The following is a 16,200-nucleotide window of genomic DNA, read 5'->3' as shown; positions in this document are numbered from 1 at the left end:
CTTTAAAATGAATTGTAAAGTTGTTCATTGTAGATGTGACACGAATTAAAAAGCTGTTCGATGTAGCTTTAAAATGAATTGTAAAGTTGTTCATTGTAGATGTGACATGAATTATAAAGTTGTTCAATGTAGCTTTAAAGTCAATTGTTAAGTTGTTGATTGTAGATGTGACATGAATTATAAACTTTTTCAATGTAGCTTTAAAGTGAATTGTAAAGTTGTTCGTTGTAACTGTGACATGAATTATAAAGTTGCTCAATGTAGCTTTAATGTGAATTATAAAGTTGTTCATTGTATCTACACCGCCATTTATAAAGTTGTTCAATGTATTTATACTGTGAATTGCAAAGTTGTTCATTGTAACTATAAACTGAATTTTGAAATTGTTCATTGTAGCTATAACATGAAACAAAGCTGTCAATTAGAGCTTGTATTGTCTAATATATATTTATATATATACTTACATTGTTTAATAAAGTTTAATATTCTCAAAATTGTTTGAAAAATAATCTTCTGCTACAAATTTGCTATTTTAATTGAAACTAGAATTTATACTTAAATGTATTACATACCTCTGTAAGAGTGGACGTCTGTATTATGACACGTTGCTGTTGTGGTTGTAGAAGACTCTTGTTATATTGCAATTTTTATTACACAGTAGGAAATCTCCCATACAGATGAAGATCACTATAATATTTAAGTAGAAAATATTTTAATCAACTTAATATCTCACATATATTAATATATGTATATTTTATACTTAAATAATATAGTGAACTTCTATATAATATAGTGTAGTCTTTGCGGCAATATAGCAAGAGACAACTATAATCATTTCACTTCAAACTTTAAACTTTCTCTTATGTCTTCATGACTTCTTCCAAACTTCAAGTGCAATCTTCGCGGCGATATAATGAGAGACAATTATAATCCTTTCACTTCAAACTTTCTCTTACAACTTTAAATACTTATTATAATATTAATGCTATTCAGGATTTAGCTTCTTATTTCTATTTATGTTAAATTTATTCAACTTCATTCGATCACATTCATTTGATTGTTACCATGACCCTCGCGATGTTCAACGTGTGAAATATATGCAATTACATCTCACAAAGATAAGGCAAATAATTATTACAATTTTCACAGTTGGACAAGTCATTAAATCTTTGAATTAAAAGATAGTTATCATTTCTATTCCATATGATGAATATCTTTGTAACTCTTGGTTTAACATCTTTCCACTATTAGATTAGATGAAACTCCTTGAAAGAATGATTTTGTAAATAGTTCTTATAGCTTATCTCCAGCATCTAATTACCCTGTATTTTATCGTAAATTTAGAATTCAATCACACTGCTTTTCATTCACGTTCACAATTCGATTCTAGTTGAACCCTTTCATTCCTAAATTACAACAATTGTAAACAAAATAACTTCTTTTCACTTTTATCTTCATTATAGAATGTATAAATTATGTATATAAAAACATTTTAATACTTCATATAATTAAAGTCATTTTGTGTTGATAAATTGTTCCATTTTTTAGAATAATATAAATACAATTGTAATACATGTACATACAATTGAATAATTCTTGAATTACATAGATCAATATTTGAATAATTCTTACATACAAATTTTGAATAAAAAAAACACATTTGAGAATTTATTTACTAATAAAATTTCTTTCACAATACATAAAAATTAAATATAATTTACATTTCTCAAATGGACATTATATACAAGTCCTTCCTAAAATTATCACACAAGAAAAAACAACAGTATTCCAAAAAATAAAATCTTGTATCGTACAGTCAAACACACGAATACCAAGAAACCATTTACTTCTCAATGCAAAGCACTTGTACGGAACCTTACAATAGGAACGAAAGGGTTAACACTCGTAGCAGCTTTGAATGCAACAGAACAACCATAGTCTCGTTGTTTCCGAGAAAACAGTTCTCATAGAAGCAGCTTGTTTGAACACGCACCGCTCGCCGAGTCTCACTGTTTCGAAACTGAATGGATACTTTGTGTTTTAGCATCCAGCACATAATCGATTTACTGATTTACAGGTCGAGGACGGATTCGGTGAGATCGAAATCCCCTTTGACAGCGTCACCAGCCTCTCCAGGGCCATTGTCGAATTCCTTGCACGGCAGTTTTCACGGTAGCTTAGGCAGCGATGGCATGTCTTGCAGTAGTGCCAGGTCATCATCAGCCTCTCCAGATTCTGCGAGATACTCGTCGACGCCGGTAAATACGTGTTTTTTATCGATTTTACATAGATACTTTACTCACTGGGGGACTGTTAGACAACCTATTAATCTTTTGGCACTTTGACTATTTTTCTAATGGTCCATTTTGAGAAAGTTTAATTCTGTGAGAAAATGTATTTGGTTTGGTTTGTATGTTTGTATACGTAAATGAGTGATCAGAGTGGGATTTTATGGTATTTTGATTTTTGTAACAAGCTGTACCAACATTAATGGTACATGCATATATGTGTACATATATTATACTGTTATATGTACTATGCTTAGTAGATATACAGTCAATATACTCATAGTAAATATACTTAATTAATAGACTGTACTAGTATATATACTATACTTCTTTTATAACAAACTCATTAGGTATGAACACTTTTAGCGCAGTAATTGGTTAGCCATTTTGTTTGCGTTGCGTCCGCCATTTTGTGTCCTCCGGGATGTGTGACGACTGGCACTTACAGTTCAGTGACAATATCTTGTTGTATTGCAATGTCCCATAAATCCTACATAACCAAATTCCAATGTCTCCAAATTTCTATATAAGCAAACTCCAATATTCCTAAATCCTCACGTCCCAAATCTTCAAGTCCACAAATACTTAAATATCCAAATCTATATTTTTCAAAAGTTCCAATCTCTCAAAATCTCTAAACAAGTGTCCTAATTTCTAAAATGACCAAATTCCAACATTCCCAAACTCCAAATCACCAAATCCCAAAAACCTCAAATCCTAAAATTTCCAAAATCACCCAGTCCTAATTTCTAAAATGATCAAATTCCAACATTCCCAAACCCCAAATCACCAAATCCCTAAAACCTCAAATCCTAAAATTTCCAAAATCACCCAGTCCTAATTTCTAAAATGACCAAATTCCAACATTCCCAAACCCTAAACCACCAAATCCCGAAAACTTCATATCCTAAAGTTCCAAAAATCACACAATACCTAAATCCCTAAATTTCTCAATTTCTCCACGCCTAAATTTCACACGCAAAAAAGACTTCGCTCCACTTGGAAGCAGATTAATCATAAAGATATTAATCATCATCACCGAAACAGCATAAAACCTAACGTTTTCATCCTCATTGCTCATCGTCACTTACGTCTCTAAATCGACGAGAAGAGGAGCAGAACAAGTTTCGTAACCGGTTACCGTTTAAAGGATTAAACAGCAAAGTAAATCATCGTCGCGCATCCACGTTCGCACGTGACACCTCTTCGACGTTTACCTGGCAGCCAACGAGCTTCATCGGGGTACGTTGGCATCCGTCGATGACTCAGGATCGTTCCCTTTTCGAGAGACACACGACCGAACAGTTCGTGCACCGCCTCGGGAAATCGTTACTCTCGCAACGATGACTAATCGGCTTCGAGAGTCTGCTTCGCGTGCTGCCGATTTTTCTCTACCCGCTTTGAGCTTCGCTCAGCGGCGCAGTCTTCGATGCATTCGCATTAACTCTTGATTCTTTTTGGTTTAATGGAGTGATTTACTGCTTGATCGTTAATGAAATGTGCACTCGAATATTATAGTTTCTTCTGAATTCTTTAAATTTACAGATTCTCAAATCTTACAGGTTCCAATTGCGGAACTTTCAATTTTCCAAATATTTATTGCTGCTTCGTTAATTTCTTAAATTCTCAAATTTCCTAATTGTCAAATTTCCAAATTCTGAAGTTTCCGAATTCTCAAATGTCCAAATTCTGAAGTTTCCGAATTCTCAAATTTCCAAATACTCAAGTTTCCAAAATCTCAAATTTCCAAATTCTCAAATTTCCGAATTCTCAAATATCCGAATTCTCAAATTTCCGAATTCTCAAATTTCCGAATTCTCAAATTTCCGAATTCTCAAATTTCCGAATTCTCAAATATCCGAATTCTCAAATTTCCGAATTCTCAAATTTCCGAATTCTCAAATTTCCGAATTCTCAAATTTCCGAATTCTCAAATTTCCGAATTCTCAAATTTCCGAATTCTCAAATTTCCGAAATCTCAAATTTCCGAATTCTCAAATTTCCGAATTCTCAAATTTCCGAATTCTCAAATTTCCGAATTCTCAAATTTCCAAATTCTCAAATTTCCAAAATCTCAAATTTCCAAAATTCTCAAATTTCCAAATTCTCAAATTTCCAAATTCTCAAATTTCCAAATTTTCAAGTTTCCAAAATCTCAAATTCCCAAATTCCCAAACTTCCAAATTCCCAAATCTCCAAATTATAAAATTTTCGAATCTCCTAATTTTTATTTGACTCAACCCCCAAATTCCCTAATAGATTTCCAAAGTTTTAAATTTTAACATTCCGAAATTGCACTCTCATTGTTACTCAACGCTTTCTATTTCGCCGTACGACGAACACGAGCTTACGACAATGAGTTGCACCGGCGCTAAAGAGAAAAGATTATAAATAGACTCGTAAATTACCGAGTACCTCGCGCTTCTTCGCACCTCGGACGCTTAACGGGGGTTAAAGTGTAATTTGGGTCAGAATCTTTTTATTGATGATCGTTGGAGGTGATTTAGCAACTTGTGGACGAGAAATTAATGAAAGTTGTTGATGCACGTTTACGGTCTTCAATCATAGTAATTTTTTAATCAGTGTCTTAAAGATGATGGTTTCACAAGAACTGTAATTATAATACTATTATACGTACAGGATATTTAATTGAACATTTAACTTATTTTCATCGCTATTTTTTTAATATTCACTTTTTATCTGAATTTCCTGTTCGAAATTATACAATTATTAGTTATTATTTTTTTCTGCTTTTAATAGCAATTTCTAGAGCTCCTATGATTTTCGAATTTTTTAATATTTATTTTTTACCTGAATTCTCTGTTCTAAATTAATAGATATTTTTTATATTTTTGAAAAATTGTGTGTTCTAGGACAAAGTTACGTTAATACTAAGCTTATGGTACTAATCAAGATGGCGGATGTTAGAACTTTTATTTTAAGTAACAAAAATTATTAGAAACCCTTTGGCTAAATATTAAGTTTTATTGATGTGGAGAATCACTGTATAAGCTAGTTTATGTATCACCATTTATTTATTTATTATTCTACTTTATTTTGCATGTGAAAATAAGTGGTCATGAAGTGTCTGTAAATCTAGTGTTAAAGTCATAGGTACATGATTTATGGGACGATATAGGTTAGTATAGGATGAGACGATATGGGGCAATATGGAATGTGTGTAGAGACGATATAGGAACGACATGGGACGATATATGCGGAGACGATATAGGGACGTCATGGGACGATAAAAACGATATGGGATGATATATGAGCATGTAGGCTAACATAGGATGATATAGCTACTCTGTGACGATATGGGATGGTATAGGTAGATGAAGGCTAACATATGTGATATAAGCTACTATGTGACCATATGGGATGATATAGGAGGATGTAGGCTAACATAGGATGACATAAGCTACTATGTGACGATATATGTAGACTAGTATATGATGATGTATATACATATATTGTATATGTAGTATAGTACGATGTAGGATGATATAAAGGACTATCGAACAATGCAGACCGATAAAGAATAATATAGAACGATACAGGACGAGGACACAGGTCAATAAAACCTGACAGTAACAATAACCTTATCAGACTCGAACTAAAACCCCAACATGTCAAATCCAGTAACCGAACTCAGCAACATCTGGCAGCACTAATCGACCGAATCGACGTCTGACATTTGCAAGGAAATTAAAAATACGCGTCGACCGGTCGATACCGCTTCGTCGACAGAAATATCTGAAGTTGGTAACGTCTTCATTGTTCATCCGTCAGGATGACGAAATCGTCCGACCGCGTTCAGACGCGAGGGAAACTGTAAATTACACGGGATCGATGCGTTAATTGGTTTCACAGGCATCGAAGAGAAACGCGTGACCGGAAAGGCCGGCGACGAAGAAGAAGAACGCAGTGATTTCACGATAGCTCGTTTCCTCTTGGCTGCCGTCCTGGAAATGATCACGTCGCGATAGGATGATGGGAAATCGTTGCTGCCAGTCAGTCTACTCCCCATTGAGTATTTCGCATCTAGGTTATTAAGGACGTCACCGGCTTTATTGCCGCCTATGCTCGCACGATCGCGTGATTCTGCTCGAACCGTGACGCGAACACGTGCACGACATTCGTGCACGTGCTCTTATTGCAGTACGTGTGAGTGAAATTATCATCGCGAAGCGTGCCTTCTTGTTAGCTTTCCCCGATTTCCGTTTGGGAAAATACGTGGGAGGCTATGCAGTTTGGATGCTATTAGGTTGGAGAATGTTAGCGGGTGAAGGTTTTGAAATGCGGGGGTGCTATTTCTAGGGTATATGTTTATTGTGCTTTTAGAGAATTGGACTGAAGGAAATTGATTGATTCATCAATTGATTGAATTAGTTGATTCATTAAAAAATTTATTAATGCATCAATTGGTCAATTGATTGAATTGATTGATTCATTAGAAAATTTTTTTTTCTTCTTGAAGCAAAACGTGTGTATGTGGCTGACATTTGGTTGTGATTGAGATCCCATAACAATAATATTAATAATATTAATGAGATCCATAATTATTTTAAAATGACATTCCGAAATTCCTTAATTTTCACAAAAAATTATTCCAATAAAATTCGGAAATTCCATAAAATTTCACAAAAATTCTATGCATAATAAATAGTTATGATCGTAATAAAGTATGTGATAAATACAAAAGAAAATAATAGTTGATTAGATGTGGTATGTCTTGGATGTTGTAAGATACATATAAGTTTTATCTGTCACTAGTCATTCTCTCTCTCTGTGTTGTAGATCACAAAGACTGACACACGTAAACCGTCTGTGCGCAGATTCGGACCTCCTAGGGAATTTGTCAGCGTTTGCCTTGAAACGCACAATTTCTACCGCGCGAGGCATGGGGTGCCACCTCTTCGTCTCAGTAAACAGGTAATTTATCATTTTTAATCATTTTTCTAATAAAAATATATGAGGTCAATATATATAATTAGATTATAATTATGACTCAAGAAAGTTTAGAAAATTTGATAATTTAGAAATTTCGAAATTTGAAGGGTCGGTGATTCAGAAGTTTGAGCATCTGAATATTTAGAAATTTTGAAGTATGACAATTTCAGAGATTTGAAAATTTAGGCATCTTAAAACTTGATAACTTCAAAATTTGAAAATTTATAAATATAATAAATAATAAAGAAATTTGAAAATTTAGGCAAAAAGTAGTTAAAAAACTAGAGATTCGGGATTTAGAAAATTGAAAGCTTACCTAAATTTACAACAAAGCTACAGTATTCAACACACAATAAATTGAAAAGAGCAAAATTTCATATTGAGTAAAATTTTTTATCTTTTAGTTAATAGAATGAATTGTCTATTTGCAGTTATGTAAAACGAGCCAGGACTGGGCGAACATATTGGCTGCCAGAGGTAGGTTAGAACACAGAGCAAACATCGACTACGGTGAAAACCTTTACTGTATGTGGAGCTCCAATCCGAAGACTGTTGTGAGTGGCGACGAGCCGGTGAATGAATGGTGAGTAATTAACACTAGAAACCCCGCATGCGTCACTTGACCTAGTTACTTTTTATTACGTAACCTAAAATCCTTTAAATTTTTTGCGCATAGTTCTCGTAACTGTTAATGTGACTGTTGAGTGCTAGTTTCCTTAAGAGACTATAATCGTTGACGTTTAACGTAACATGCTTATTTATGATTTATGTCAGTTGTGGCAAGATTGAGTGGCTAATGAAAACGTGCGTGGATATTTGGGATTTTTGGGAATTTGGGATTTCTGGGAATTTGGAATTTTTGGGAATTCGGGATTTTTGGGAATTTGGGATTTTTGGGAATTTGGGATTTTTGGGAATTTGAGATTTCTGGGAATTTGGAATTTCTGGGAATTTGGGATTTTTGGGAATTTGGGAAATTTGGAAATTGGGGGATTTGGAAATCGGAAAAATTTGGAATTGGGGGATTTAGAAATCGGGTAAATTTGGAATTGGGGGATTTGGAAATCGGGGAAATTTGAAATTGGGGGATTTGGAAATCGGAGAAATTTGGAATTGGGAGATTTGAGAACTGGGAAACCTAGGAGTAGCGAAAGTTGGTTGTTGGAAAATTTGAGAATTACGAAATTTGAAAATCTATAAATTTGAAATCTTGAAAACTTACTATCTTCAAAAATCTTCAAATATCTTATCATTCACCCACCACTCACAAATTAACCCTCACAACCCCACACCTTTTCCCCACAAACTTTCAAAGTTTACTCCTCATGTACCAATCAATACACAATTTTTCTACAGGTATGCTGAAGAAGCGCAACATCAGTACGGCAAAGAGCCCACAACCCTAAAAACCGGGCATTTCACCCAAGTAGTATGGAGAGACAGCACGGAGTTAGGTGTCGGAATGGCGAGGAATAGGAACGGAGAAGTCTACGTAGTTTGTAATTATAATCCAGCTGGAAATTTCTTGGGTAGCTTCACGGAAAATGTACTCCCACCTGGGAGTTCGAGTCCAACCAAAAAGATCTCCTTCTTGGATCCCAAACACTACGCGATGGATGAGCAGACGTGGCAACAGGAAGCTTTACTTGTTCACAATGAGTACAGGAGGAGACATCGTGTTCCTGATCTGACTTTGAGTGCTGATCTCACGGCTGCTGCTAAGGTAAATTATTCATTATTTTAATTATAGTTGTTTAGTCAAAAATGGATGGGCCATATATGAGGGTGCATATGAGGAAATTTGTAGGGTATTAATATTTTCTTTTGGAGTATTGTTTAGAAGTATGATATGTGTATAAGACATATTTTGTATTGGTTTATATTGAATATTCAAACTTCTAAATATTACAAATTTGTAAGTTTATGGATTGTTAAATTTGTATGTTTCTAGATTTACTAGTTTCTAAATTTTCAAACTCTTACGTCTTGAAGTTTTCGATTTCATAAGTTGCTAAGTTTACAGATTACCAAATTTTAATATATATTTCTAAATTTCTGGATTTCCTCAAATCTCTACGTCCCAAAATCCACATGTCCCCAATTCCACATGTTCCCAACTCCATATGTCCCCAACTCCACATGTTCCCAACTCCACATGTCCCCAACTCCACATGTCCCCAATTCCACATGTCCCAAACTCCACATGTCCCCCAACTCCACATGTCCCCAATTCCACATGTCCCCAATTCCACATGTCCCCAATTCCACATGTTCCCAACTCCACATGTTCCCAACTCCACATGTTCCCAACTCCACATGTCCCTAACTCCACATGTCCCCAACTCCACATGTCCCCAACTCCACATGTCCCTAATTCCACATGTCCCTAATTCCACTTGTCCTAAAATCTACATGTCCCCAATTTCACATGTCCCCAATTTCACTTATCCTTAAATCCACATGTCCCCAAATCCACATGTTCCCAAATTTCTACTTCCCCAAATCCCTACATCCCCAAATTCCCATACCCCCAAATTTCTATCATCCCATCGTAAACTCCCGACCCCAAAATTCACCCTCTACATCTCCAAATTCCCAACCCAGCCCAAACCCTCATTATCCTCAAAAGTGCATTAAAAACCCCTTGTGTCAGCCTCCATTTCAATATCCATAACCTTCAGCTAACAAGAATGTTCAATTTCAGCGATGATCTCGTGAAGCAATATTTTTTCACCACTCAACCAGTTGATAAACAGTGCCTGCAATTTACATAATTACAATTTATCGCCGATCCCACGCGAACCCAGCTTAGCTAGTATTCCCTGTAATGCAAGAGTAATGCTCGATTACAAATTTTTAACTGTCAACAGGCGTGGGCGAACACGTTGCTGAATACGAACAAGCTGATCCCACAGTCATCTTCGCCGTACGGGGAGAACATTTACTCGATGCAGTGTTCTGATCCGAAGCTGATTGTACCGGCACGAGAGGTTGTCTCGAAGTGGTATTCCGAAAAGAAGGATCACAAGTTTGGAACGGAGCCAAAGGTCTTGAACACGTGTACGTAAAACGAAGTTGTTAAACAGAATCTGTTGATTAACCCTTTGATGGAACTTTTCTTTTTTTGGACCTTGTAAATTGTTGGACATGGATTGTTTTTGGGTGGTACGTGAGATAAATTGGGGTTGATGGAAATTGGGGGATGGGGATTTGAGAATTTTGTGGAAGTTGGGGCAATTTTTAGGGTGGAGTAGATGTTTTGTAGTGGATGTGGTAGAAATGCGATAGAGTGGGAGATATGATGCAAATTTGTATTTTTACAAGTCTCTACATTTCCAAATTTTCTACGTCACCAAATCCCTGCACCCCCAAATTTCTACGTCACCAAATCCCTGCTCCCCAAATTCCCACGCCCCCAAATTCCCACGCCCCCAAATTCCTACATTTTCAAAATTTCTACGCTCCCAAATTCCTACGTCCTGAAATCCCTACGTCCCCAAATCCCTGCGTCTTCAAGTCTCTATATCCCCAAATTCCCACGCCCCCAAATTCCTACATCTCCAAAATTTCTACGCTCCCAAATTCCTACGTCCTGAAATCCCTACGTCCCCAAATCCCTGTGTCTCCAAGTCTCTATATCCCCAAATTCCCACGCCCCCAAATTCCTACATTTCCAAAATTTCTACGCTCCCAAATTCCTACGTCCCGAAATCCCTACGTCCCCAAATCCCTGTGTCTCCAAATCTCTATATCTCCAAATTCCCACGCCCCCAAATTCCTACATCTCCAAAATTTCTACGCTCCCAAATTCCTACACTCCCCAATTCCTACGTCCCAAAATCCCTACGCCCCCAAATCCCTGTGCCTCCAAATCTGTATATCTCCAAATTCCTACATCCCCAAAATTTCTACGTTCCCAAATTCTTACCTCCCGAAATTCCTACCTCCCCAAACCCCTACATTCCAAAATTCCTCCCTCCCCAAAACCCACCAAAATATCAGTGCTACTCTTTACAACAAACATAAAATATACCCATCAAAATAAAAATTATACAAAAATAATTAAACGTTATTTTTAACAATTATTTCGTTTTGTTTAGGTCATTTCACCCAAATTGTTTGGAAAAACACCACCGAAATGGGTATAGCGATGGCGAAGAGGGACGGAACCTGCGTAATTGTCGCGTGTTACCACCCGAGGGGTAATATCGTCGGTCAGTTCACGGAAAACGTTCTGAAACCGCTGAAAATACCATCTTAGTCCGCTAACGTTCACCACCCACACACCTGTCGATAATGTATTTAAAACGCTGTATTTATATATCGTGCATAGACGACGATACGCATAATATATGTATATAACACAAGATGTGCATACACGTAGAATAAAATAACATTCCACGTATTACACCGTAATAGAAAGAACCTCGTCTCTCTGAAATTAGTCGTCGATAACGTGACACTCGGTAGTGTTGAATTTAACGTGTGGGTGCGACTTTTTTGAGAACCGGCTAATTTTTTGTAAAAACTTTTGTTTGCGGTTTTAGAGATGTAAATTCGACACGTTCCGTGACCGAAAGCACAATTTTTAGTTTAACGAAATCGGGGAAAATGTTTGCTTTTATTTTCATACTTTTGTTGTATTGCATGGAACGTGTTGAAGGTTAATTTCTGGAAATAAGTTTTTTATTCTAGTTTTATATAAGTGAATGACTCGCGTGAAATTTTCATGTTAAATATTTAGTAAATGATTAGAGACGATAATTGAAATTTTTTTAAGACATTCTTTTGTATGAGTGAGGAAAGCGAGGGATTCTTCTAGGCCGGCTGTCAAAGAATTGTGACGCGACATTTAACGGGAAAATAGTATTAACAAAAAAATGGTAAATAAAATTGGTCAGTGACTGATCGTTCCTTTGCCCTGTACCTCAAAATATCGCGTAATAAGACACACTTGTAATTTTTCTGATGACAATACAAGTACGCGTAGCATGTAGAATAGAACGAAAATATTCTTATAATTTATAAACACATGTAACATTTTGTTTTTACGTCGGACGAACGAAATAAATTATGAGAGATTTCAATCGACTTTGTGTTTTTATTCAAACCTCCCCAAGTTACTTTTAATTTCAAATAGTTCTGAACGTCCACATCTTCAGACCCACGGATATTGTAAACAGTATAAAATCAATATTAATAAATATATAATAAATGCATAATATATTGATTAATAAAATCAATGTTAATTAAATTTTTTTGAAAATGGAACAATTGGCGTCATCTTTCAGGTAAACAGAGTGAACTACACACTTTTGAAACTGTAATTTTGTTAGTTTCCACATGTTGTGGTTAGATGGCGTCGCCTGCTCAATTTTCGTGAAAATTTAAATAATATAGTTGATTTTATTAGCTTAATTGACTATAATATGAATCGAATTACGTTGGAGAGTAAGACTAATCAACTTGGAATTTACTTTACCAAATTGTCATAAATTTTTAACCATTCTTCAGGAGAGATGGCGCTAGCAGCACTATTTTCGATCGAAGTCAATATCGATTTTTTTCTACTAAATAAGAAATAAAATGGGTCAATTTGCTTCCAAAAGCAATGCTAATTACCTTCAGAATATTTTGAAATAGTTAATAGTTCGGGAAAGTCAATAAATATAAAAATTATATATGAGAGTTCCATCTGCTTCAACCTTTCACTGTGAGATGGCCAAGAATTTAATCGCAAAATTCAATTTGTTTAATTTTTAAATGTAAACCTTCAGATTCGTTGTAAAATTATTTTTCTGATCTTATCTGACCTGTAGAATAATTTCCAATCGTCAAGAAAATATAAAAATATCTTATTTTTCAAAGAATCGCAATTTTTTGTTCCGGCAACTTGAGTCTCCGTTACAAGATGGCGACCATGGCACTGTTTTCAGATCTCGCAAACAAAAATACAAACTTCAAGCTACATCCTAAATTAAGACTTGCAAAATGCTTTTAATTTTCTACATCAATTATTTTACATACCATTGTCATTTATACATTTTGTTACATATTAAATTGTCACAATTTTGTTATAAATTAAATCACAATACAAACTTTAATCATGAAGAATGTTATGTTAAATTCTGAACAAGTTTATAGAATCACCTTCCTGAGATAAAATACGAAAAGCAACTTGCATTTGAAAGAAAACATGCTTGCGAAAATTTTATTATTCATCGATTTCACGGAATAAAATAGCAACGGTGTGTTAAGAAACGGGGTCGCTGCTTTATAATAATTTATTTATAATAAATTTACATGCACGCGTCGCGTGACAACGTGTCACGTGTATAATAGATAATAGGTACATTCTCTCTCTGTTTTTCTGCTCTTATTATTTTACATTACGTACAGCCGTTCGTAGTTCCTTTCGTGGTCGAGTTTATCCTTCAATTCTTATTTTAAACTCTTGTTAACACTTTGACAATCGTATATTTTATGCACTCGATGTTGTCATTTTGTGGTGTATTTTTTTTTTAAATATTTTTTAGGAAATTACAATTGAGAGCTGTTATAATTGTACTGCATTGAACAAAATAGTCTTTTTTAGGAAGAATGATTATAACACACGTGAGTTACTGTTTTTTTGTAGGGATTTAATTTTCAGACATAATATATCGTTTGTCAAAGTGTTAAAATGGAGCTCGACAACATTAAAGAAGCCGAGCTTTGAGACAAAGTTTGAGGTAACAAAGCCTTTGATAGCAGAGAGTTTTTGCAAGTTATTAATTCAATTTCAGATAAATTTTCAGCAATTTCAACTGAAATCTAAAACACGAAACACGAAAGATGTCTAAATACCAGTTTACAAAATTATTCCACTTTAGGACAATTTGTTATAATAATATTTAATTGTTTCGTACATTGTTAGAATTGAATTTGTTGCATGACATTGGTTACACTTGTCAAATAATTATATATTTACAGAGGTTAAATTGGCGGAGCTCTGTAAAAAAATGATATGTGAAAAGCATCAATTTCGTTGACACGAAAACGATGAGAATTAAATTTCAAGTCTCTGTAACTCCATTACTGGAAATTGTAAATTGTAGAATAATGTAGATAAAATCTGTATTAATTGAAGTTGAAATTTCTTGCAACTTTAATTGACTCAAAAATAGAAAAGCAACTAAACCTGTAAAACATTGAATTTTATCAAAAGTTGCAATGAATTTGCAATAAACTTGCAATGAATTTTAAAGAAGAAATAAGAATACTTATTAAAAATATTTTGTTAGTCATCAAGTTAAAACAAAAATTGCAGATGACTGCAGTTATTGAATCTTCAGATCGTTTTCGTTTATTTTTACAGCAACTCATTCTTCAGTAAAAGACAATTCTGTATTCAAAACGAGAAAATGCATCGCCTCGATGTCGCAAGCTCGGCAGTTTGCGATACAATTGAATTCTCTGAACCCTAAATGTACGTGTCCATCGAAAGAACAAGTAGAAACATTTTTGGTACTATTATTTGCTTTTGTAGAAATTAATTTCAGTGTATTTTTTCGATGGTGAAAGAAATAATAGAAATTTGGTGATATTGTCAATTGGGAATATTGTAACGAATGTAGAGATAGAAATTTTAAGGTTTATTTTTGAATATCTAAATTTGTAAGTTACTGAATTTTCAGATTCGAAAATTCGAAAATTCTCGAATTTTCATATTCTCAAATTTCCAGAATTCTCAAATTTCCAAATTCTCAAATTTCCAAATTCTCAAATTACTAAATTCTCAAATTTCCATATTCTCAAATTTCCAAATTCTCAAATTTCGATATTCTCAAATTTCCAAATTCTCAAATTTCCAAATTCTCAAATTTCGATATTCTCAAATTTCCCAATTCTCAAATTTCCAAATTCTCAAATTTCCATATTCTCAAATTTCCAAATTCTCAAATTTCCAAAATTTCAAATTTCCAAATTCTCAAATTTCCAAACTCTCAAATTTCCAAATTCTCAAATTTCCAAATTCTCAAATATCCTAATTCTCAAATTTCCATATTCTCAAATTTCGATATTCTCAAATTTCCAGAATTCTCAAATTTCCAAATTCTCAAATTTCCAAATTCTCAAATTTCCAAATTCTCAAATTTCCATATTCTCAAATTTCCATATTCTCAAATTTCCAAATTCTCAAATTTCCAAATTCTCAAATTTCCAAATTCTCAAATTTCCATATTCTCAAATTTCCAAATTCTCAAATTTCCAAATTCTTAAATTTCCAAATTCTCAAATTTCCATATTCTCAATTTTCCAGAATTCTCAAATTTCCAAATTCTCAAATTCCGAAATTCTCAAATTTCCAAATTTTCAAATTTCCAAATTCTCAAATTTCTATATTCTCAAATTTCCAGAATTCTCAAATTTCCATATTCTCAAATTTCCAAATTCACAAATTTCCAAATTCTCAAATTTCCAAATTCTCAAATATCCTAATTCTCAAATTTCCATATTCTCAAATTTCGATATTCTCAAATTTCCAGAATTCTCAAATTTCCAAATTCTCAAATTTCCAAATTCTCAAATTTCCAAATTCTCAAATTTCCATATTCTCAAATTTCCATATTCTCAAATTTCCAAATTCTCAAATTTCCAAATTCTCAAATTTCCAAATTCTCAAATTTCCATATTCTCAAATTTCCAAATTCTCAAATTTCCAAATTCTTAAATTTCCAAATTCTCAAATTTCCATATTCTCAATTTTCCAGAATTCTCAAATTTCCAAATTCTCAAATTCCGAAATTCTCAAATTTCCATATTTTCAAATTTCCATATTCTCAAATTTCCAAATTCTCAAATTTCTATATTCTCAAATTTCCAGAATTCTCCAATTTCCAAATTTTCAAATTTCCAAATTCTCAAATTTCTATATTCTCAAATTTCCAGAATTCTCAAATTTCCATATTCTCAAATT

At 33.9% G+C, this 16,200-nt stretch overlaps 1 protein-coding gene across 6 annotated transcripts in view; it reads left to right on the top strand.

Moving 5' to 3' along the window:
• The window catches only part of LOC100878591 (uncharacterized), an 85,303-nt gene extending 72,971 nt beyond the window's left edge, over positions 1–12,332 (top strand). For all 6 annotated transcript variants that reach the window (XM_076532063.1, XM_076532064.1, XM_076532065.1 and 3 more), the window contains 6 exons: positions 2,078–2,258; positions 7,089–7,223; positions 7,673–7,824; positions 8,598–8,964; positions 10,112–10,301; positions 11,342–12,332. In XM_076532063.1, coding sequence (XP_076388178.1) covers positions 2,078–2,258; positions 7,089–7,223; positions 7,673–7,824; positions 8,598–8,964; positions 10,112–10,301; positions 11,342–11,502 — 1,186 coding nt within the window. In that variant the 3' untranslated portion in view covers positions 11,503–12,332. The remainder of the gene's footprint in view (positions 1–2,077; positions 2,259–7,088; positions 7,224–7,672; positions 7,825–8,597; positions 8,965–10,111; positions 10,302–11,341) is intronic.
• The last annotated feature ends 3,868 nt before the right edge of the window (positions 12,333–16,200 follow it).

This window comes from Megachile rotundata, chromosome 5, assembly GCF_050947335.1.
Source record: "Megachile rotundata isolate GNS110a chromosome 5, iyMegRotu1, whole genome shotgun sequence".
In the NCBI taxonomy this organism is placed as follows: Eukaryota; Metazoa; Arthropoda; class Insecta; order Hymenoptera; family Megachilidae; genus Megachile; species Megachile rotundata.
This window is presented reverse-complemented; position numbering and strand designations above follow the sequence as displayed.